This window comes from Bactrocera oleae, chromosome 3, assembly GCF_042242935.1.
Source record: "Bactrocera oleae isolate idBacOlea1 chromosome 3, idBacOlea1, whole genome shotgun sequence".
Classification (NCBI taxonomy): domain Eukaryota; kingdom Metazoa; phylum Arthropoda; class Insecta; order Diptera; family Tephritidae; genus Bactrocera; species Bactrocera oleae.
Genome location: NC_091537.1, coordinates 63,697,409 through 63,720,269, shown reverse-complemented (window position 1 = coordinate 63,720,269; position 22,861 = coordinate 63,697,409). Strand labels below are relative to the sequence as shown.

Here is a 22,861-nt window from a genome sequence, read left to right as displayed (position 1 = left end):
GAGAGTGGGGAGTGAGAATTTCTTCTCAGCAAGTTTGGTTTATTTAGCTTCAGCGATTTGGAAGGTACATTAAACCAAATAGGAGGTTAGGCCACGCCCATTTTTAAAAAATTTTTAGCCCACAGGTGCAACTCGGTACCAAATTACAGTTTTGTGTCTTAGTTATGACACTATATAGGTTTTCGTTTAATGACGTTTTGTGTGCGTGGCATTGATCTGATTATGCCTATCTGCAATACGGACCTCGCTTGGGTACAAAGGAACATGGTATCGTTCCGTTATGTGGATAAAAATTTACTCGAGGTCAGAGATCAGAAACTGTTTTGTCATAAAAATGCCGCAGACAAAAATTGAATATCATAAAATTATCTATAACATGTAAGAATGGTAGACTCACTTAGCCTCAGTACTATATTTTCCTTTACATGCGGAATATTGGTACTAAAATCAACATAGTTAACTCGAATGAGCGAAGGGCTGGATTTAATGCATTAACTTGTGACATTATGTTACTCAAGTATATTCTGAAAATGTTTCCACGAGTGACATATGCGGCATAAAGACTGCTAAAATAATAATAAATCATTATATTTATGTTGTAGATGGTAGCTCGGGTAATTCGTTGACCAATTTTACGCATTTTCTATATTAAGCTATAATTTATCATAATTACGCTTAATTTTGATATCTTATTTTACATATTGACTGATAATATACGACATAAATGCAACCGGAGGTTTGAAATGCTTATAATGGGTATATGGGAGTAGGGGTAGTATTGACCCGATTTTATTTATTTTTGGCATTACGATATATTATTATCAGAAACATATATTTTATAAATTTCAATGAGAAACCTCGAAAATTAACCGACATGTATGTTATATTATATTAGGTACATAGGGTCTAGAGAAAGTATTGAACTGATTTTATGCATTTATGCCACGAGGGTACATTATTATCAGGAAAAGCCTGAAAGTCTTTTCGAATTTCAATAACATAGGTATAAAAATATATATATATCATTATTTCCGATTATATCTCAGAAATGGTAGCTCTTAGGAAAAAATATATTAATAATTTTTTTATAGATAATTTTACTTACTTATCTATTTTACTGTCAGAAATAACAGATGAAGAAGGAACTCCACAATTACAGCTTTTTATTTTATTTTATTTTATTTTATTCTTGTAAGTAACACAAAAACTTATAAACAATATAAATATTTACAATTTATTTTATTTCTCCATTTTGTGCAGGTATATGATTTTACATATGTATGTATAAATGTTATTCTGCTTGTAGTTATGCATGTATGTATACTTTTGCAAAGGTAAGTATGCAAGTAGGCTTATTGTAGACTGACAGTGAAGTAAATTTGTATTAACTATATCGTCTCACGTGCATATTTTTGTATTTTGTGTCTAATCATAGGTAAAATATAAATGTAAGTGTAACATGATTTAAATTGTCCTTAAAATATGTGTAACAAAGCTTTATTTTTCACTTGTAAAGTGCTTTATTTGAACATCAGCATATTTGTTTCATAAACATAAATCAACAATATTAAAGCGAGTTTCCGAACTTTCAGCATTATCGTACTCTTTTATTATTTATTATTATTATTAATAAACATATCTTATTATTGCTATTTTAACTATTATTATTTTCATTTAATAACATTTTCCTTCATTTCTACTCTTTAAACTTCGCTACAATTTTCTTGAGATTTCGTTTGAATGGAAGGAACTATGGACGACTCAGCTTTGTCCGCAAGTTACAAACTACTATTTGTCATTAGCAGCTAATAATAGAACTTAACTTGACGCTAGACTTTGTTATCTAAACTAATGAAATTTACTATTATTTCGTTAACTGCTGTATAAAGTAAAAACATTGTAAATAATACAAAAATATATTTCAAAGATTTTCTCTTGGATTTCTTTGCTTTGCGATTCGTAGAATATGTATGTACATACATGGACCTTTTTGTTAGCGCTTGTCTTCCGATTGGCTAATGATTTTTTATACTACCATATTGGGAAAGAGTGAAAATCGTGTAAAAGAAAAAAGGCTATAGCTCTGTATCCAATGAGGCTACAAAACTGATATTTCTTACAAGCAGAAACATTTTTGAGGATGACGAATCACGAGCAAGTGGGATGGCACCTCCCACGTTCAGGTGAAATTTCACATCTCACCAACTTCTTTATTGCATAATGACAATTGACCAAATTGGGTTTTAACCGCGTCTACTGCTTCTGTAAAGAATTACATATATATAAACCCCCATCATAAATAAGTACAAAACTTAGTATGGTATAATGTACTCTGGATATGGTAATAATAAATAGTTGACTGCTCCTCTGTCTTCCGTCATATACGTAATTTGCGAATTGAAATTTTTTGACGAAATTAATTCATAGATGTCAATTTTAAACATATACCATATAAATTAATATCCGTTGTTCATGTTGACTATGGACCACTATCGAAGTTATTTTAATTAAATCAAGTGGAGTTGCGATTTGATAACCGAAAGAGGCAAAAATACAGCCTAATAATAAGTGCTGATTTCCAAGTTCATATGTTTTCTAATAAAATGTTTAATATTTCGAAATATTTCACACTTATTAGGTTTTTAAAACTTTAATAATTTATTCGAAATTAGCTCTGCTTTACTTGTCCTAATGAACTTGTTCTTGTTCTGAGCTAACAATGCTTTGGGACTTTTCAGTCATTTAAAATTTGAAGAGTTTTTACCATATATTACAACTACCACAATCATAAGCTACGATCACAGAAAAAATAATTTTTTTTTCTTAAGAAATCAATTTTAAAGTCATGATTTGAAATTTCTCTTTTTATAACGCTTTTATTAGCGTAAATGTTTGTATATTTGTAACTTTCAGTGGTACTGAAACTGAATGGCACTGGCAAAAGAACCAACAGTTTGATAGGCACTGCACAAAAAAAAACTATGTAGATAAAAGCACCCACTTTTCATGCTGTCATTTGAATAACAAATGGTTTGTGTTATATTTTTCGTATAATGAGCAGAGCATATCAAACTTCTCACAATATATACATAAGAATTTTTCGGTCAATATTTCTGTCAGTTTATATTACGAATTATTTTTCACTTTTTCTTTTTTTTGACTATATTTATTCATATGAGACAGAGATATTATAAGGTGAAACATATGTTTTTTGCATTTTGGTTACATAATTTATTGTATTTCAAAAGGAAATTGTCTATTAAAATGTCTATTAAAAAAGGTAAAAAGAGTAATTCCTATTAAAACAAGTACTTGAAAACCAAAAAGTACTTAGATTAATGTGAAGCATTTTTTAATTTTAAATATATTTCTTACTTTTTACATCAACCTAAAGTTAGCTTTAAATCATGGCGTATTATCTAGATCAATTATTCCCCCGTCAAAATTTAACATCAGTAGAAGCAACCTCTGTCCATAAATAGGTTTTCGAACTACAGTCAATATCAGAATGTATATACATATGTATATCACACTAGACTTTTAATATTTTTTGTTCACACATTTGTACATACATACATATATTCGCTGGCGTAAATGCAATTATTTATTATCTAATAATTGCCTTGGTTTGTATATATTATATGTAAGTATGTATGCACGCATGTGTACCCACATATCTCATATAATAGGCAGAATTGAATAAACACTTATGTATTTAGATGTTTATTTAAATTTAATTAGACACTTTTTGTAAATACAGTATTTCACAAGAAAATTAGAATAATTATGGATTTTCATTTCATTTACAACCATTTGTAGGATAAAGCGAAAGTGTAAAAAATACGCCTTAATTGTGGATGTTTAGCGCTTTGGAGGACAGAAAAGAAGACATTGTTAGATATTAGCAAGCATTTCAACAAAGTCAGCAGGAAGTCATTATCGGATTAATTGGTTGCTAAACTAATGTTTTTTCTTTGAGGGGAGTGCTGGATAATTACCGAGACAATATCGGTTAAATTTCTTTGAAAGTAAATATATAGACGATAGCAATTATATCATGCTGCCACACACTAAAATAGGCTTTTAAAATCATGCCACATTTAAAAAATTATCTAAAAGTTTATATAGGGTATATCTTTGGTCCGAAAAATTGTCAAATATAAACCTTTTTCAAAATATTGGTTATATCAAAGCGTTAATTGTGGCTATTTCGAAGAACCACAATGAGACATAAATGTGTTTATCACTGAAAAAATAGTTAAATTTTAGTTTCTAGTATACTGTTATTTGGGTGGAGCGAAAAAAAATTTTTTTTGCTTAGCCTGAGGGTAAAATCTGTAGATTATAAAAAAAGAAAATTATTTAACATCTAGAGGTGGCCCACTCAGTTTTAAAGTTAATTTCGAGTTAAAACTTTTATTTGGTAAAAAAGTTTTGATAAGTGTTCTAGAAGCTGTGGAGAGACCTCTTTCTGGCCAATTAAAAGTTATCAACTTAAAAATTTTTTGTGGTCATTATTGGCGTTTTGAAAAAAAGTCTTAAACGACAACATGCTTTCCTTAAAGGTCAAAATAAATTTTGAGTCAAAAACCGTCACACTTTGTAGTTTTAATATAAATGTAAAGAGTTTAAATAAAATAATTTTTTTGGCCAAAAAAAATTTTAACTCGAAATTTACTTTAAAACTGAGTGGGCCGCCTCTAGATGTTAAAAAATTTTTTTTTGTCCAAAAATTTTCGTTTTTTATAATCTATAGATTTTACCCTCAGGCTATGCAAAAAAAAAAAATTTTTTTTCGCTCCACCCCTCTGTATATATGTATACATATATGTATGTATGTATGTATGTCTACACAAATTATTAATTAATAAACTGTTGTCAAACTTTTTTTGTATACTTAATTTAATGTAAATATAATTTACAACTGTAAGTCACTTATGTATGTATGCTGCTAGTGAGAATAAATTAAATAATACATGTATGGAGTGCCATATATACAATCACTTTGACAAAAATGTATATATACTCATTCTGGCATATTGATGGATCTGTGTATGTATGTATATATGTGCGTATTGTAATTGTAGGTGCATTAATTCATACGTACATATGTCGCTTAAAAGATTCAAATACATAATTATATCCATACTTATGTAGCGTGAATTTCTAAAGTGTGTGTGTGAATAATTCTGTAAAAATTAATCATTAGACCCTATTCTAAGTAGAACCAGGGAATGCCAACCCTTTTTAGTGTGAGAGCGCCTCAAAATTAGCGTTTTTATAACATTTTCGACTGTAGCCAAATCGGACAAAATAATAATTTTTGGGCATTTAAATTATAATAACTATTTAAATCCATTTTTGTGATTTTGTGATATATTAAAACAACTGATTTTTGAACTTTCAATACATAAAAAGTGAAAAAATGTATTAACTCTCAATTAGTAAATGTTTTTTTTATCATTTTCAATTTAGTTGCAACGCAGAAATCAGTTGTTCTCTTTTGTTTTTATTTCACCAATGTTGCCATTGTTCTATTTGTATACACGATTTTTCACACATTTAGTTTTTTAGTAGAGAACGAGAATCTTGTTGCTAGACTAATAACTGCAACAAATGCTTCTCTTAGATTGTAGGTAGAGGAGTTGCGAAGGCTACTACAGGATTTAACACAGTCAATTACAGTCGTTGATTATAACATATAAGTGATCGATCCACATATAAATTGTGATGAGTCACTTAAGGTGGTCAAGCCACTACCAAAATTCAGTGGAAAACAATCTAAATACGTTAGCTGGAGGGAATCAGCCAATAACGCAATGAGCTTATACTATACTGAGAAATAAAATTAGAAATTATGCTAACGACATTTGATCCAATCACGAAAAGGTTTTTAATTTCGATGCCATTTTGGCCCGACTCGATTTTGTTTTCGCGGACAAGCGCCAGCTCATATTATAGAACAGGAGATGAGCATTTTGCGACAGGGCACTTATTCAATTAGTGAATACTATAATAAGGTTAATGAAACATTAAGTTTACTAATTAATAAAATGATAATGACTTACGGATCGGATAGTGCCGTAACTAAAGAATTAAACGCAAAAAATAGGCGGGATGCGTTGCGTATATTTATAACAGGTCTAAATGAAAATTAAGCCAATATATTATTTTCACTATCACCAAGTGATTTGCCAAATGTGATGACAAAAGCACAAAAATTAGAATCAACTACTATGCGAGCAATTTTCTCATCACAATTCGGGAACAATCCGAATCATTACATACAATGTACTAACTTCAATATCGCAAATTTCAATAATAATTTACGGTTTCCACAAATTCAATTTCAAAAAGGCTACAATCAAAGGTCATTTCCACAAAATATTCAGCAAAGACCTATCACAATGGATGTCGATCCAAGTACACGAATCCAAAAGAGACAACATTATAACGTAAATAATAATGTACAGAATACAAGAATGAATGCTACAGATAAACGACCATATGCCAGCGCACAACTAAGTAATCAACAACCAAAAAAAAAAAAACACAAATGATAAATAATAATAAAGAGGATCATTTTTTAAATCAAAACTAACTCTGCCATATATTTTCATACATGACAGGATTTATGGCCAAAATTTTAAAATACTAGTAGATACGGGAGCAACAAGTTGCTATATAAAATAAGGAATTTATGAGAATAAAAACGAATTAAATATATATAAAAGAGTAAAAACAAATAATGGATTTTCAAAAATACGTTATTATCATTTTATTACTCTATTTGGTAAAAGACAAATTTTTTACGAAATCGAAAATTTGGAAGCAGACTTTTTAATTGAATACACATTTTTTAAAGAAATTAATGCAGTGATCAACTTGAAAGAGAAAAAGTTGATAATAAATAATGAAAAGGAAAAAGACATATTTAGCTTAGGGGGTGAGGTCTGCGCAACACAAGGGTACAGGAAATTTAAAAAATGAAAACATTAAGGGAGATATAATTACTTTGGGAGCAGAGACTCCTAAAGCGCCAGCTGAAGATTTATACCAGCATAATGAAGATATTAAAAATAAACAAGAAAAAACGTTAACTTCGGTTGCGCCGAAGCTATAATACCCTTCACAAATACAAAGGCCCCTTACAAGAACTTGATTCCGAACGTTCAATTTGTATGGCAGCTATATGATATAGTGATCTGATCTGACCAATTTCTGTGGAGAATAATTTGTTACCTTAAGCAATAACTCGTGCCTTATTTCATGAAGATACCTCGTCAAAAAAAAAAAATTTTCCCTGCAAGCACTTAACTCCGATCGTTCAGTTAATGTGGCAGCTATATGCTATAGTCATCCGATCTATACAATTTCTTCGGAGATTACATTAATGCTTTAAATAATAATACACGTCAAATTTCATGAAGATACCTCGTCAAATGAAAGAGTTTTCCATACAAACATTTGATTCCGATTGTTCAGTTTGTATGGCAGCTATATGCTATAGTGGTCCGATATCGGCCGTTCCGACAAATGAGCAGCTTCTTGGTAAGAAAAAGACTTGTTCAAAATTTCAGATCGATATCTCAAAAACTGAGGGACTAGTTCGCGTATATACAGACGGACGGACGGACGGACAGACGGACATGGCTAAATCAACTCAGCTCGTCACGGTGATCATTTATATATACACTTTATATGGTCTCCGCCGTTTCCTTCTGGGTGTTACAAACTTCGTGGCAAACTTAATATACCCTGTTCAGGGTATAAAAATATATTGTGAAATAAAAAAGTTTTACAACGCCAGCCGATGGTAATACCGGCAACAAAAATAAAAAGTTCAATTATAAAAAATATAATGTGGAACAAAACAGTTTTACAACGCCAGTCGAAGTACTTACCGACAATAAAGAATATTATCTAAACAAAATTACATTGGAGAAAGAATTATCTGAAGCACCAGCCGAAGAAAATACCGGTATAGGTAAAGAAAAAATTTAATATTTGAGGAGAATAAATAAAATAAATGAAATACATTCTTGAAAATTCGTGATTTTCCCGTTTTGAACGATTATAAAGGCAGAAATCACGACAATAATTGAAAATAACAATAAAAAATACCCATATCCCTTTCCCTAGATATGGAATCAAAGGCAGAATATATGAGTATGAATACTTAAAAGAAAATAATAGGGGAGAGAAATAAGCTAAAGCCTAGATACAAGAAACAAGTAATAAAAGAAGATTTAGGGAATAAAGTTACAATTAACTACAGAAAAGAATAGTACATAAAGATAATATTAAATCTTGAACATATATTTTCAGAAAATGATACCTTTAATATTTCTAATATTAATTGTTCAAATAATGACTGACATTGTGGACTATACAAGAGTGGATTATGTCTTATTAAAGGACGAAGACGTAGCTTTATATAATGACTATGGCGAAATTTTTCACATTACTAATTTAACTCATTTTAGAGAACTTATAAACACAGACAAAAGTTATATTAATAAACAAGTAAGGAAGGGCTAAGTTCGGATGTAACCGAACATTTTATACTCTCGCAAAGTCAAATGGTATACTCGTTTGAGATTTCTTTGTGGATTGACCGATATTTTCGGTAGAAGGTCACTTATAGGCAATGGGGTCCACATATTTAGTACTTAGGGGCTTGAACAGTTTTGGTTCGATTTAGACAATTTTTGGCCGCAAGGTGGCATACTTTAATTGCATTATTCACGCAAAGTTTTACCCCGATATAATCATTGTTACCTGATTTGCATAGTGGAAAGTGAAAGAATCAGATGGAATTGAAAATGGTGTTACATGGGAAGTAAGCGTGGTTGTAGTCCGATTTCGCCCATTTTCGCACTATGACATAGAAACATGAAAAGAACGTTATGCACCGAATTTGGTTGCAATCAGTTGAGCAGATCTCAAGATATGGGTTTTCACCTAAAAGTGGGCTGTGCCAGGCCCACTGACTAATTTTGAACGCGGTTCCTATAAAGCCAATTTATACCATCTCAGAGATAAAATTTAATGTCTCTGGCGTGTTTAGTGCTTGATTTATCGCGCTTTTAGTAGTTTTTAACAGTACCGTTATATGGGGAGTGGGTGGAGTTGCCACCCGATTTCAACTATTTTCACACCGTCAATAGAAGTGCTAAAAACATTTGATTCTAGTGAATTTTGTTATTATAGCATTAGCGGATTAGGAGATATGCACATTAAACCTATTAGAGGCGGGACCACGCCCACTTTAAAAAAAAAAGTTTTAACTGCAGATGCCCCTCCCTAATGTGATCCTGTGTACCAAATAACAGTCTTGTATCTTATTGCGGAGCTTAGTTATGGCAAGTTATTTGTTTTTGATTAATGGCGTTTTGTGGGCGTGGCAGTGGTCCGATTACGCCCATCTGCAATACCAACCGTCTCACGGTACCAAGAAACATGTCTACCAAGTTTCATAAAGATATCTCAATTTTTACTCAAGTTAGAGCTTGCACGGACGGACGGACGGACGGACGGACAGACAGTCACCCGGATTTCAACTCGTCTCTTCATCCTGATCATTTATATATATATATTACTATATCTAACTCGATTAGTTTTAGGTGATACAAACAACCGTTAGGTGAACAAAACTATTATACTCTGTAGCAACAGGTTGCGAGAGTATAAAAATACAGATATGATAATTTACAAGTGTTAATGACAGAAACAATTAAAAATGTACACGAAAATTCACATGTTAAACATTTAATGAAAAGGAAATATCAATTTTTAATAACTGAACTACAAAATATGGTTCATATGATAGCTATGGCAAAAATAGGAATTTTAAACCCTGCAATTTTACATTTAGATGAGATAAAAAATATAATTCAAAATGAAAACGGACAATTGACTATAACTAATTTAATGGACATTTCTAACTTTAAGATATTACAAAATAAAGATGTAATTGTTATATATATAATATTAAGTATCTAAAAATTATAAAAGATTGCAAATGTTATGAAGTAAGAGTAATCACACAAGAAGACGGTAAATTAGTAATTGGCAAAGAAATTGCAAAATGCAAAAAAGGATATATTAATATAAAAACTTGTAAAAAAGAAATGATAAACACTTATTGTAAAATTAATAATTCAAATTCTTGCCTATCAGATATTTTGTCCAGAAAAAAAGATAAATGTAAAAAAATCAAAGAAATAGATGTAATTAAAGAAGGAGCAATATTAGTTTCTGGAAATACCACAGTTGATGGCTGCCATAAACGTAGTTTACCTTTTTACTTTTGAGAATTATACAAATATTAATAATATAATATATGAAATGTCGATTGCAAAATTCGGAAGTATTTAAAGAACAATCATAATAATAATTTTGAAATTATAGAATATATTGAAACAAAAAATAAAGAAATGAAACTTAAAAACATAAATATTTTAGCTGAACGAAGGAAAGTTTTTAAACATCATTAATTTTTATGGTACATAATTGTTAATAATGTACATAATTTATAGGATTGTAAAATTTAAAAAATCTTATAAAACTTTCAAAATAAATTAAAATTTAGAGTTATATCTTGGAATCGTATAACGCTATTTTTGATAAAATAAATAACCTATCAAAAAATGATATTGAATCGGGGACGATTCATCTTAGAGCACTTAGCAATTAACAGCCTCTTAATAAGCATCTTCGCTTATTTAGGTAACTGATATTCTTTATAGTTCAGCCGTTTTCAGGAACAACCAGTGGCAGATACAGAATTTGTTCCTGGAGGGAATAATTTCCTTCCAACATATTTTTAATATCGATATTACTTCGTATATTCTTCTGAATTTGACAGTAACGGACTCTGTGAATCGATCTATTAACTATAAAAATTTCAATCAATATTTTATTATTACCGAACTATCATTTATCGTGGATCCGTCACTGCGGACAACCGATGACCGAAGCTTATGTGTTTGTTTTTATGTCAAAGAGTTGAAGTGTCGTAGCATTGACGACTGTTTGCGAGACAATAAAGCGTCAGAACATTGTGTTGTTGGTAGAAAATCCGAGCTATGCCGAAAAATAACGAATTGCCGCCGATTGTCTCCAGTTCCCTTGCTGCTCTAACAGCTTTGCCTACAAATCATCGTAAGATCAATAAGCATTGAAGCAGATTTTTGTGAGGCACGGAAAAATATTTTAAAATTCTAAAAAATATTTCAAAATTCTAAAATATTTTAAATCGACAAAAGCTTTGTTGCCACTTATGTCACTTTTTTCGATGTTTTGCGGGTTTGTGGGGTTGTCACTTTTCCCTTCTCGAAAGAACATCAGAAATTTGTTAAATTTATGATTTTTAGCTTTTCCCATTGTAGGAAAAAGACGAAGATGTGAGGGTATCAGTTTTGATGAAAGAAGCGCGGTCGACTGTTGAGAATACGGCTGTGTTCATGAATGAAAATGTTGTTGTTGTGTTATTTACTATAAATTTGGGCTTCGGCTATTTGGCTGACATATTGACTTGTGACGATTGTTGTTTTTGTAGAACAATGTTTGTAGTTTTTGCGGGTGACATATTTACATGTGTACGGATATTCATATGTAAGTTGGTTTGTGTATGCATATATGCATATTTGTTCGGCAATGTTATATATACATACATGGATAAGGAGCCATCCATAAATTACGTCACACGAATTTCAGGCCTTTTTAACCCCTTCCCCCGTCCTTGTCAGTTGTTACATTTTGAAAAACCCTTCCCCCCTGACGTGACGTCACACATTTTCCAATTTTCTTAAAAAATAATAAAAAAATCAGTTATTTCCATTTATTCTTATATTTATTGAATAATATTTAATAAATTCAAAGATAGAGACAACAAATGACTAGTTAGAAAACAATAGACACTTAATTATACTAATCAAAAATATGAAACTTAATCATCTTGTGTCACCATGAACCTTCTCTATGATATACGTTCTCTGGTCTTGCAAACAACCTAAGCACAGGAAGATAGATAAATGAGCAAGCACTTGCCAACAACCTACCCAAATCTTTACTATTGAGAATTCTCGTAAAATTTAGTGCTTTACTTGCATTACAACACCGTTCTAAAAGTTGAATGTCATGAGACATAATTTCATGGCGACTGTATTAAAAAATAAAGTTCGCGTTTGTAAATGTCATATTCGAATGAGGGGGGAGGGTCCTTCAAGGTGTGACGTAATTTATGGATAGCCCCTAAGTGATAAAATTGAATCCAATTTCTGAATGCGTACATTCAAATGCGCATGTTCAGATATATGTTTATATGACTGTATAAGATTAATATGATAAAATATGTATGTATATGTTTTAATAAATTTAATCACTATTATAATTAATCACAATTATAATACAATATATAATATTTATTATGAATGCATATTATGTAAAAACTAAATAAAATTCTTAAATGCCCAAATTGACTATAAATATTATTTTGAAAATTACATAATTTAATTAGAGTCTTATCAGTTTTTCATGCATGCATAAAAATTCGCATAATGAAATGCATATAAACGTATAAATATATAAACCAAAAGGCTAACATTCGGCTGTAATATCAAACTTCTGAGCATAATTTACATTCAATGCTCAGCTCTGTTCACGCGCCACTGTTAAAATTTCTCCTTCCGAGCTAGTTGAGGTGAAAACCACTCCTCGAATCTAGTTAGGTTTGGACAATTCACACGCTGGTATGCAATTGAACCTTCTCTATAATATACGTTCTTTGTCTTTAGTAAAATAACATAAAAGTAGAGCTAACGTTGTTTTTTCAGCTAGGTAGGTAGATAGGTGTATCAGAGAACTTAGATGAATGAGAAGGTGTATGTTCGATAGCGAACATTTGTAAAATTTTATTGGGGAGCTCACCTCACACGCAGTAGAAACAAAAAACATTTCTCGCTTTTATAACAGCGGTGAATCTGTACACGTGTAGCTCTCTTTCAGTAGCTCTAGTTCATTTACGTTCTCTGGGTGTATTACGATATATTGAAAAAGTTGATTTTGAAACTTTTGCAGTTATGACTCTTTTGTAGTTACGGTACTTATATAATTACTTTAAACAGATATATAGTGCATACATATGGGTATTTTCCAAAAATGTAGTGTGAAAGTGTAGCATCTTGGGCATATTTTCGAAATATTTGTTGTGTATAGCGTGTAGACAGTGGTTTCCCTTTTATGCAGATTTTAATGGTCTTTTATATAAATTTAATATGTATTCAATTATACATGGATGTATGCAAATGTTTAATATTATTTTTTACGAAATTTTTATGAATTTGTTAGTATTCGTATTCTTAGATATTTACAATTGTATGTAAGTACATTGCAAAATGTACCGTATGCATTTTATAATTACTGAATATGGTTGTTTGTATGTATGTAGGATTGAGATCGTAACCCTGTGTACTTATTCAATGATTTCCCGAGCTTTGAAATTGCTGCATCGCCGCCGCCAGTGCGCTCGATGAGGGTGTCATTACTTGTGGTGAAATCACAGCAGTGGACAAACTTGTCGCTGCTAACATTGTTGCTGTCGACGATGTAGTGGGTTGTGCTTTTGGTGTTGGCTTTATATCTTCGATTTGTATTAGCTGCTCAATAGGTATGAGAGATAGCTCGCCGCCTGGTTGCGGTATGGGTGGCAATTTAGCCAAAGCCTGTGGTAAAAATAAGTTCGTTTACATGCGTGCGAAGAATACTAAATAAATTGAATTTCTTACGACAAATATATTACCTTGGCATGTTCAATGGCAATTGTTGCCGCCTTTTCGGCTTCACGCTGTCGCCGCTCTTTTAGTTTCAGCGAGAATATACCAACTGATCGTGCACTTTTTACAAGCTTTTGCTTTAAGCGAGATTTTTTCGCTGCAATCTCCGCTGCTATATGAGATATTAAACAATTTTGAATAAATTAGTATTATTAAAACTATTTATTGTTCCATTTAAATCCAAGACACAGTGGCGTAGCTACCTTGGGTGTCACCCGGGGCGGAAGTTGGTGGTGTCAACCCCAAGGAAAGTAAAAAGCAATAAATGTTATATGATAAAGGACATGGATCATTTATTATTTATAATATTGAAGAAATAACAAAACACAATAATTACTAAGACCGAAAAGGAATTGTTATACAATTAAAAATTCTTCTTTCTAGATTTGGCAGCTGCAAACTCAGCAATAACTTCATCGAAATTTATATATTGTATTGCCTCGTGTTCGATGGCTAATATACCAAGATTGATAAGCCGCGATTGGGTCATTGTTGTCCGCAAATAGTTGTTTATTAATTTTAATTTACTGAAACTCCCCTTACATGAAGCTACGGACACGCAAACCGTCATGAACATTTTCAGTGCAATCTAATATTTAGAAGAGATTCTGTAAATTCCCATTTTACAATAAACTTATAAAAATCTTGAGGCACCCAATCAGTAACCATATACATAGAGCTGAGCTAGTGCTTGTGAAGGGATCCCCGAAAAAAATTTTGTGCAAGCGATTTATTTTTGAGAGATCAGGTGGGTGTCACCCCAAAAAAGGTGCCGCCCCCCTTTGCTACGCCACTGCCAAGACATAATAATATTATATAACTATTCATATGGCGATTCCTTTAAAAAAAATATTACTCAAAAGAAAAACTAATTATTTCTTCAGAAAGTATAATAATATCTGATAAATAGGTAAAATTAGCATAAAGACTGAGTCCGATCGTACCAAGCATTATATACTTTCTGAAAATTTCGACTCGTGGTGGGTTGTGTTCTGAAGATAACGAAAGGCGGAGTATACTGTGATGCAATTTTTTGAGGTTAACTAACAACGACTCGAGAAGAGAAACGTAATGTTCTTCAACAAACAAGACATATTTCTTTCTAATCCAGCACTCGAATGAGATTCTAATTCTAATTTGTAAATGTTCCCTACTTCTCGAAAAAATAAATTCATTCTTTAATACATACATACATTACATTAAATATAAAGGTTGTCAAATATCCCTTCCGCTTTTTTGCTCTTCATTCAATGCTTTATAAAAAGTGTTACAGTGATCGGATTTAGTTAAAATATGCGCCGTTTTGTTCGATGATCTGTTTCCATCTAGACGGCAACTTCATAATACCTTCCTCGTAGAAGCCCCCCTCCTTATTTGCGAAGAATTCGGACAGCCACTTTTCACAAGCCTCTTTTGAGTTCAACTTCACACCACCAAGGGCATTCGCCATGGACAGGAACAGGTGGTAATCACTTGGCGCTACGTCCGGGCTATATGGTGGATGCGATTAAACCTCCCATCCGAGCTCCCGTAGCTTCTGATGAGTCATCAACGAAGTGTGTGGTCTGGCGTTGTCCTGGTGGAACACTACACCCTTCCTGTTGGCCAATTCTGGACGCTTCTGGTCGATCGCCTGCTTCAAGCGGTCCAGTTGTTCGCAGTAGATGGTAGAATTAAGCGTCTGGCCATATGGGAGCAGCTCATAGTGGATGATTCCCTTCCAATCCCACCAAACACACAGCAAAACCTTCCTGGCCGTCAATCCCGGCTTGGCCACTGTTTGGGACGATTCACCGGCCTTCGACCACGACCGTTTTCGCTTGATATTGTCGTATGTGATCCATTTTTCGTCGCCAGTCACCATCCGCTTCAAGAATGGGACGAGTTCGTTCCGTTTCAGCAGCATATCGCAGGCGTTGATTCGGTCCAGAAGGTTTTTTTGCGTCAAATTATGCGGCACCCACACATCAAACTTTTTTTTGTATCCAGCCTTCTGCAGATGGTTCAAAATGGTTTGGTGACTAACTCCCATCTCCTGGGCGTTGTCACGAGATGCCATATGCCGGTCTAACTCGATGTATTCCATGATTTGATCGGTATTTGTCGTCACAGGTCTTCCGCCGGCTGGCTTATCCATGGTGTCGTTTTCACCGGCTCTGAATCGTCGAAACCATTCCTCCGCGGTTCGAAGTGATAGAGTACCATCCCCCAAAACACCATTAATCTCACGGAACGTTTCTCTAGCGGATTTGCCTTTAACGAAGGAAAACTTTAAAATAGCGCGAATTTCGGCGTTAGTGAACTCCATGTTTACACGTCTATAACTGTTGAACGCAATATCCAAACTAATCATGCATAGCGATGTTTGGTAGGTTATGTCAAGACCTTTCAAATTATGTATTGTGTTGCCAGATACGAGCTCTGTAGCGCTTTGTACATAGCCGCGAAATTCAAAAGACAAAAAAGCGGAGATATTTGACAACCTTATATTACATATTTACATGTACTTTGTATAATCGAGCTCAAGTGTAGTGATTTATTTTTGCATTGGATTGGAAAGAGGTTTGGTTTGTCAACTGGAAAGCATTAGAGAATAGTTTGAGAATTACACTACGTATCTAAATAAAAAAATTGTAAGACTTGAGACTGTGCATGCTAGGTACTCTCTCAAGTGGCCATTACAGCTTCAGATAAGATTATATTGGTATCGAAGTTGCTTGGAATATGCTTGGCATTTCTCCCAATAATATCAAGTATACTCATCACCCAAGGTGTACTCGAAATCTTTCCATCTAGTTTATTTAAGGCTCTGCAGTGTCCTTAACTACGTGAAATCTATCTAGAACCTTGATCCAGCAAAACGAATGTTGCGCTGAAATATATATGTATATCTATGACCACTAGTCGAACCACTCGAGAATGAATTCAATGTAACTTTGCAAAATTATATTGAGTACATGCACATAAGTAGAAAGTCTGCTTTTGCATTTGCCTATTGCACATAATACAAGCTTGAAGCTTTACTCCTCTGTCCCTCTTTGGCCACCGATAGTACCAACTTGTAGCATTCTCCTTATGAACTTACCTTTAGCTTCCTCGTCTGTGCTGCCGCTTTGCGTTGTGCTACCTGTGTTCCCTTTCACTGCGACTATCTCTGCTGTTGTTACATTTTTGACATTGTCAGTAAGTTTTTTAAGTTGCATCGATGAGGTCGATGTAGTAGAAATGCCACCCACACTAGGCCGGGCCCCTTCAACTGTCCGCCCAAAAATGCCAATGGCTGTACCCATGCCGCCAGCACTGCCCGAACTGCCACCACCAGCCGATGAAGATGATGAGGAGACAGCTAATTGCTGTTGAGTAGGCAATTTTATGGCTACATTACTCCAAGATGGTGCTGGCTTTAAGATATCCGTTGTGTCTGTACTACTTTGTAACTCCTTTTGTGAATTTAATAAAAGCAAACGCAATTTTTGTTTGTGCAGCAATGATGTTTGAAAATTTTAGATAGTTCGTTTGTGGCAAGCATTTCGCATTTGTTTGTGTTTTATACAAAAGTTTACAGGTGTCCCAAGATATTTAAGTGCGTTCAAATAGGTCAGAATTGATAAAAAAATACATAAGTTGATTAGTATTGTGAAGGTTCAGTGTTTGGTTTGTGTGTATTTGACTATATACATACATACATACATAAAAATTTTTAAATTTACACAAAATTTTGATTTTAAACAATTAATATAATACTTTTGGAAAATAAAATAATTTTTTTTTTTGTAAAAAGCCTATATTTTCTTATGCCTTTTGACTGAACACATTTAAACGCAATAATACAATAATAACATTGCGAAACAATTTCCATACACAATTAAGGGGAACAAATAGCTTTGTCGATTTTATGGCGAGCACCAATATTTAATAATAAAAGCTTCCCAAAGCTATTTACTCTACCATTATATAAGCTCTCTAATATCAATTAGAATTTGTCAATTTAAGCACTTTACAAACATTCAACAAAAATGCAAAATTGATATTTGTTAGGAAAACTTTGTCGAAACAAGTTTTAATGTAATAAAAAAAAAAAAAAAGAACATGTCTACTTATTAGGTATTAACTTAATTTGGATGAAGTTTTGCGAGTACACTCGTAATTTTAATTCTAGGCAATGTCAAAATTCCTTTCTATAGGTTTTTCGATATTATAACTTATGTTAAATATAATATTGTAATAATCTTAAAGAAAAGGATGTTTTACGTATTAACTACTCTTTAACTGCTTAACTTTATCATAATTATCATTTATAAAGCACGTTATCTACAGGCAGTATGGTAAACTGTTACGTTAACTTTGCAACCAAATTTTTTAAAATCAAAATCAGGCCTTAGGGGTCTGAATTTTTAAATCATAAAAAGGTATGTTATACAAAGCTTTTAATAAATTAAAAGCAATAACGACTGTACTATCTTAACTTAATTTCACCTAGTTGTATAAATAGCATGTGTATATACAGTAGCTGGAGAAAGTAATCAACGACTGCGTTAAAGTCGGCTTTAGTAAATCTACTATATGAAAGCTTTTAATGAATTTTGGAAAAAACCGGTACTCTTAATCGAAATCACAGCACGAGGAGACAGAAGAACAACCAGCTCCTGAATATCCTAAAATGTCTAAGCATGACAAATCGATTTACAACTGAAAAATACTTCTTAGGAGATTGAAATTATTTGATGTGGGCAATAAAAGTAATTGGAAAATACACAATTCTTCGAGGATTAGAGAAACGATTTATTTTCTTCTGATATGTCCTATAATATTTGCTTGAGCCGGTGGCTTTAAATTAAAAAAAAAATCCTTCGAAACAGAAAATTAAGAATTGATTAGGTACTATAATCATTTGATTAAATGGTTTAAAAAAATTTGTGGAATAATGTTTTTTTCTTATTGAATATGTTTAGTAAAATCTATTATTTTGGATTAAATACAGTTTTTGTACATTAATAACTGTAGATCAGTCCAATATGTTGTTATTTTTGCAAATGTATCAAATGATTTTTCTTGAATTATTCATTCATTTTATTCCATTACGATCTGCTGTTGCGATTTTATGATTAGAATGAGTGTTAACAATAGTATACAAGTATATACAAAAAATCGATAAACTATAAATTTTAAACATACAAATTTCTTCTATTATTCTAGTTTTCGTTCACATGTTTTACTTATATTTGCAATGTAAATACCATTATATGGAATAAAGGTAAATCAAGAATCTAATTACTTAAATGAGAAACTCAAAGGTGTTAGCTTTTTTGATAACAGTTTTTAATGCGAAGCTTTAGACATACATTCAAAGCAGACAACATTCAAATCTAGGTCTTCTTCTGGTATATATATGTATATGTATATATCCATATGTATATTTACCAGAAGAAGACCTATATAAATATGTGTATATAAATATATATCATTAGCATAAAAAGAACAACTTATGCTCGTATAATAAATTTAAATGCGCTCACTACAACATCGACATTAAACACACAAAGAATTTATATAAGTTAAAACTTCTTTCCATCCTTAAAAAAAACATATACGAACATTCATATGTATATTTATTTAAATAGTGTATGTGAACGTTCCACAATCTTTTTTTCAATACACCATTGTACCTTGGCAATACAATCTATACTCCTATGCAAGTTTATATTATCGCTGACTTTCAAGCGGGACATCCACTCGGGTGCATGTGCCTTAAGCATAAGCTTATCCTTTATTAAGAAGTTAATTTTTATATCGCACATGTATTTGATAGTTGTGATAGTGGAGAAAGAAATATATTGGATTTTCAAAAACATTTGGTATTTACTTTATAAAAACAATGATAAATTAAGCGAAAGCCGAAAAGCGATTGTACACTAATGTTAAAAAGAAAATATAAGATAGCCTATGTAAAGTAGGTTAAAATGCTGATATTTCGTAATATGATCTGACTTTTTTATATAAATATATATTATTCAAATATACTTGTGTACATAAACAGGTATAGTTAAATGTGAATAGCTTTTATTTGTCTCAGGGAAAAGGTAATGTGTGCTTGAGCAACGATACATCCCAGCAAACGGCTAGCTTTGATATAAATTCAAGGATGCTTTGACATCAAAACACTTGCTTAAACGCCATGCGTTAGAAAATGTTTTGAATTACGTTTGAGCATTTAGAGCTGAATTTAGTCTACAAGGTACAATTCAAAAGTTCCAGGATTTTTTAAACAACGCGGCTTCTAGTGGCGCCATCTGTCTGAAATTGTTATCCCTCAATTGTGTATTCTTCAGTGTTGTCGTATAAAATTTATACAACAGCTGACTTGTATAACAGCTGAGATATCGCGCTACATGTGACATTACATTTGTAGTGTCGGTCGGAAAATGAGCATCGAACAAAGAGCCAACATTAAGTTTTGTTTTAAACTTGGTAAAACTTTTACCATAACTCATCAAATGATGAAACAAGTTTATGGCGATGATTGTCTATTCCGTAGCCGTATTCAGGAGTGGCTTAAACGTTTTCAAAGTGGTCGTGAGGACCCAAAAAATCGCGCCCTGAGAAGTCAAAAGTGAAGACAATGCGGATTTGTTTTTATGATTCCAAGGGTATTGTCCACAAAGAATTTGTTCCACCCGGCCAAAACGTTAATGCGGTATTCTACCTTGGAGTTTTGAAGCGTTTGGTAGCACGAAGATGGAAGTTGGCGTTTGTTGCACGATAATGCGCGGTCTCATCGATCGACGCATGTGGCCGATTATTTGACCAAAAATCAAATTTTAACAATCAACCACTCCCCGTATTCACCTGATATGGCACCGTGCGACTTCTACTCTTTCGGAAAACTACATTTGGCCATGAAAGGAAACCGCTATGCTGACGTTGATGCCATCCAAAAGGCGACGACCGCCATCCTCAACGCTATACCGACAAATGACCTAAAAAAGTCATTCTATAACTTTCTTGAACGCGCAAAACGTTGTATTCAGGCGGAAGGAGACTATTTTGAAGGCGACCAATAAATTAAAAAAAAATAATAATAATATTCGTTTTTTAATAAAAGTCCTGAAACTTTTGAATTGCAACTTGAATAAAGGCAAATCTTACATGAAAACCCTTATCATAAAACAAATTGACCAAAAACCAAATAAAAATGATCTTAATCACTTATACTAAATAATAAAAAGGAAAGAATAGTCATAACCTAAATGAAACTTTGAAATATAAATTTGTGAATAGAGAGACAAAAAAGTTTTCCATTTTACAAATATGTATGTATTTATTATGAACATACATACATATGATACATGCTAGCTGTCTTCGATTCAGTTCAATACTTGCTAGCATTGAAGATAGCGGTTATACCTTTTAAATGTAGTATGCGCATAATCTCTGGTATCAATTCAAAGTGATACAATTTTTATTGCTTTTCCATGTTTTTTTTTGACAACACCCCGCAAAGATAATGAACAGACAAATGGCGAAAATTTCGTTCTGTCATGATGTAGGGTGGCAGCCTAAGGAGACGGAAGGAGTGTTTGTATATAGTATAGTGGACAAACATCTGTATTGTTCTTTCTCAGATCCAAAAATAAGAAAAAAGCGAGGTTTTGTCTCAAACAAACTTAAAATTGAACAAGAAAAACGTTAAATTCGGCTTCACCGATGTTACAATAGCCTTCACAAGTGTATATCTTTTAGCATAAAAGGTATAGAATATCTTCATCTTGATTTTGATTGGTTAGTTTGAATGACAGCTGTGCGGAGATTAAAGCGTTGCCTTGCACAATTATCCATGCCAAATTTCGTGAAGATAAATTGTCAAATAAAAAAGATCGGTCAGTTTGTATGGCCTCTACGAGGTGTGTTCAAAGTAAAAGGTGAATTTTGAATTTTTTTGAAAAATACTTATTTATTCATCAATATCTATTTTTTCCCCTACCTTGGATATAACATTTGTGCCAATTCTTTTTCCAATTTTAGAAGCACTTCTGAAATGAGCTTTTTGTTATGGCCATCAGCTCTTTGTTCGATTCTGAGGCAAATACACGTATTCCTTTCATTGGTTTCTTCAGTTTTGGGTATAGGAAAAAGTCGCAGGGAGACAAATCTGGTGAATACGGTGGTTGAGGCATGATTACAGTTTTGATTCAGATTACAAAAAATCACAAATATGCATAGATGTGTGAGCTGGTGCATTATCGTGATGCAGAATCCACCATTTGTTTTTCCACAATTTTGTTTGAGCCGTATTGCTTCACGCAAACGTTGTATAACTTCATTGTGGTATTCCTTATTAACTGTACGACCTTTTGGCAGGAACTCATGATGCACCACACCATTGTAATCAAAGACAACAGTGATTAAAACCTTCACATTTGATTGAACTTGCCGTACTTTTTCGGTATTGGTTCATCTGGTAGCTTCCATTAGGATTATTGGGCCTTGGTTTCATCGTCATGTTGTCAAAAACAAACTACAAGTCCTAATCGAAATTGGCTCCTAATGCAAGCACTTAATAAACATATGTGTCCGATTATAACAAAAACAAAATATCGATAATCGAATGTACACAGCCAGAAAAGTCAGAGTTCACCTATTCCTTTGAACACACCTTGTATATGCTATAAAAATCCGAACTGATCAATTTGTTTGTAGCGCTGGCTAGTATAATAGTTTATGCTGCATTTCGTGAATATATCTTATCAAATACATAGAAAAGTTTTCCATACAAGGACTTAGTTTTGATCGGTCAATTTGTATTGTAGCTATGTATATGTTTTAGTGGTTTTCGACGAATGAGCAGCTTTTTGGAGAGAAAAGGACGTGTGCGAAATATCAGACGGATATCTCAAAAACTCAGGGACTAATTTGTGGCTAACTTAAATCCTGTTCTAAAAGGGTATTATTCAACATGCCGCTCCTAAAATCTTTAATTTTCTTATTTTCTGCCTAAGTGTCATTCTAAATTTTTTTTTTTAAGC

At 32.5% G+C, this 22,861-nt stretch overlaps 1 protein-coding gene across 8 annotated transcripts in view; it reads right to left on the bottom strand.

Moving 5' to 3' along the window:
- Positions 1-1,153: 1,153 nt before the first annotated feature.
- Positions 1,154-22,861, bottom strand: part of wwk (white walker) — a 77,150-nt gene continuing 55,442 nt past the window's right edge. For 3 of the 8 annotated variants that reach the window (XM_070106735.1, XM_070106737.1, XM_070106740.1), the window contains 4 exons: positions 19,505-19,603; positions 16,924-17,278; positions 13,805-13,950; positions 11,836-13,727 (listed from right to left, as the gene is read on the bottom strand). In XM_070106735.1, coding sequence (XP_069962836.1) covers positions 13,482-13,727; positions 13,805-13,950; positions 16,924-17,278; positions 19,505-19,603 — 846 coding nt within the window. In that variant the 3' untranslated portion in view covers positions 11,836-13,481. Of the gene's footprint in view, positions 2,263-11,835; positions 13,728-13,804; positions 13,951-14,104; positions 14,428-16,923; positions 17,279-19,504; positions 19,604-22,861 lie in introns of those variants that run through there. The other 5 variants (XR_011395418.1, XM_070106736.1, XM_070106738.1 and 2 more) reach the window with 5 other exon arrangements.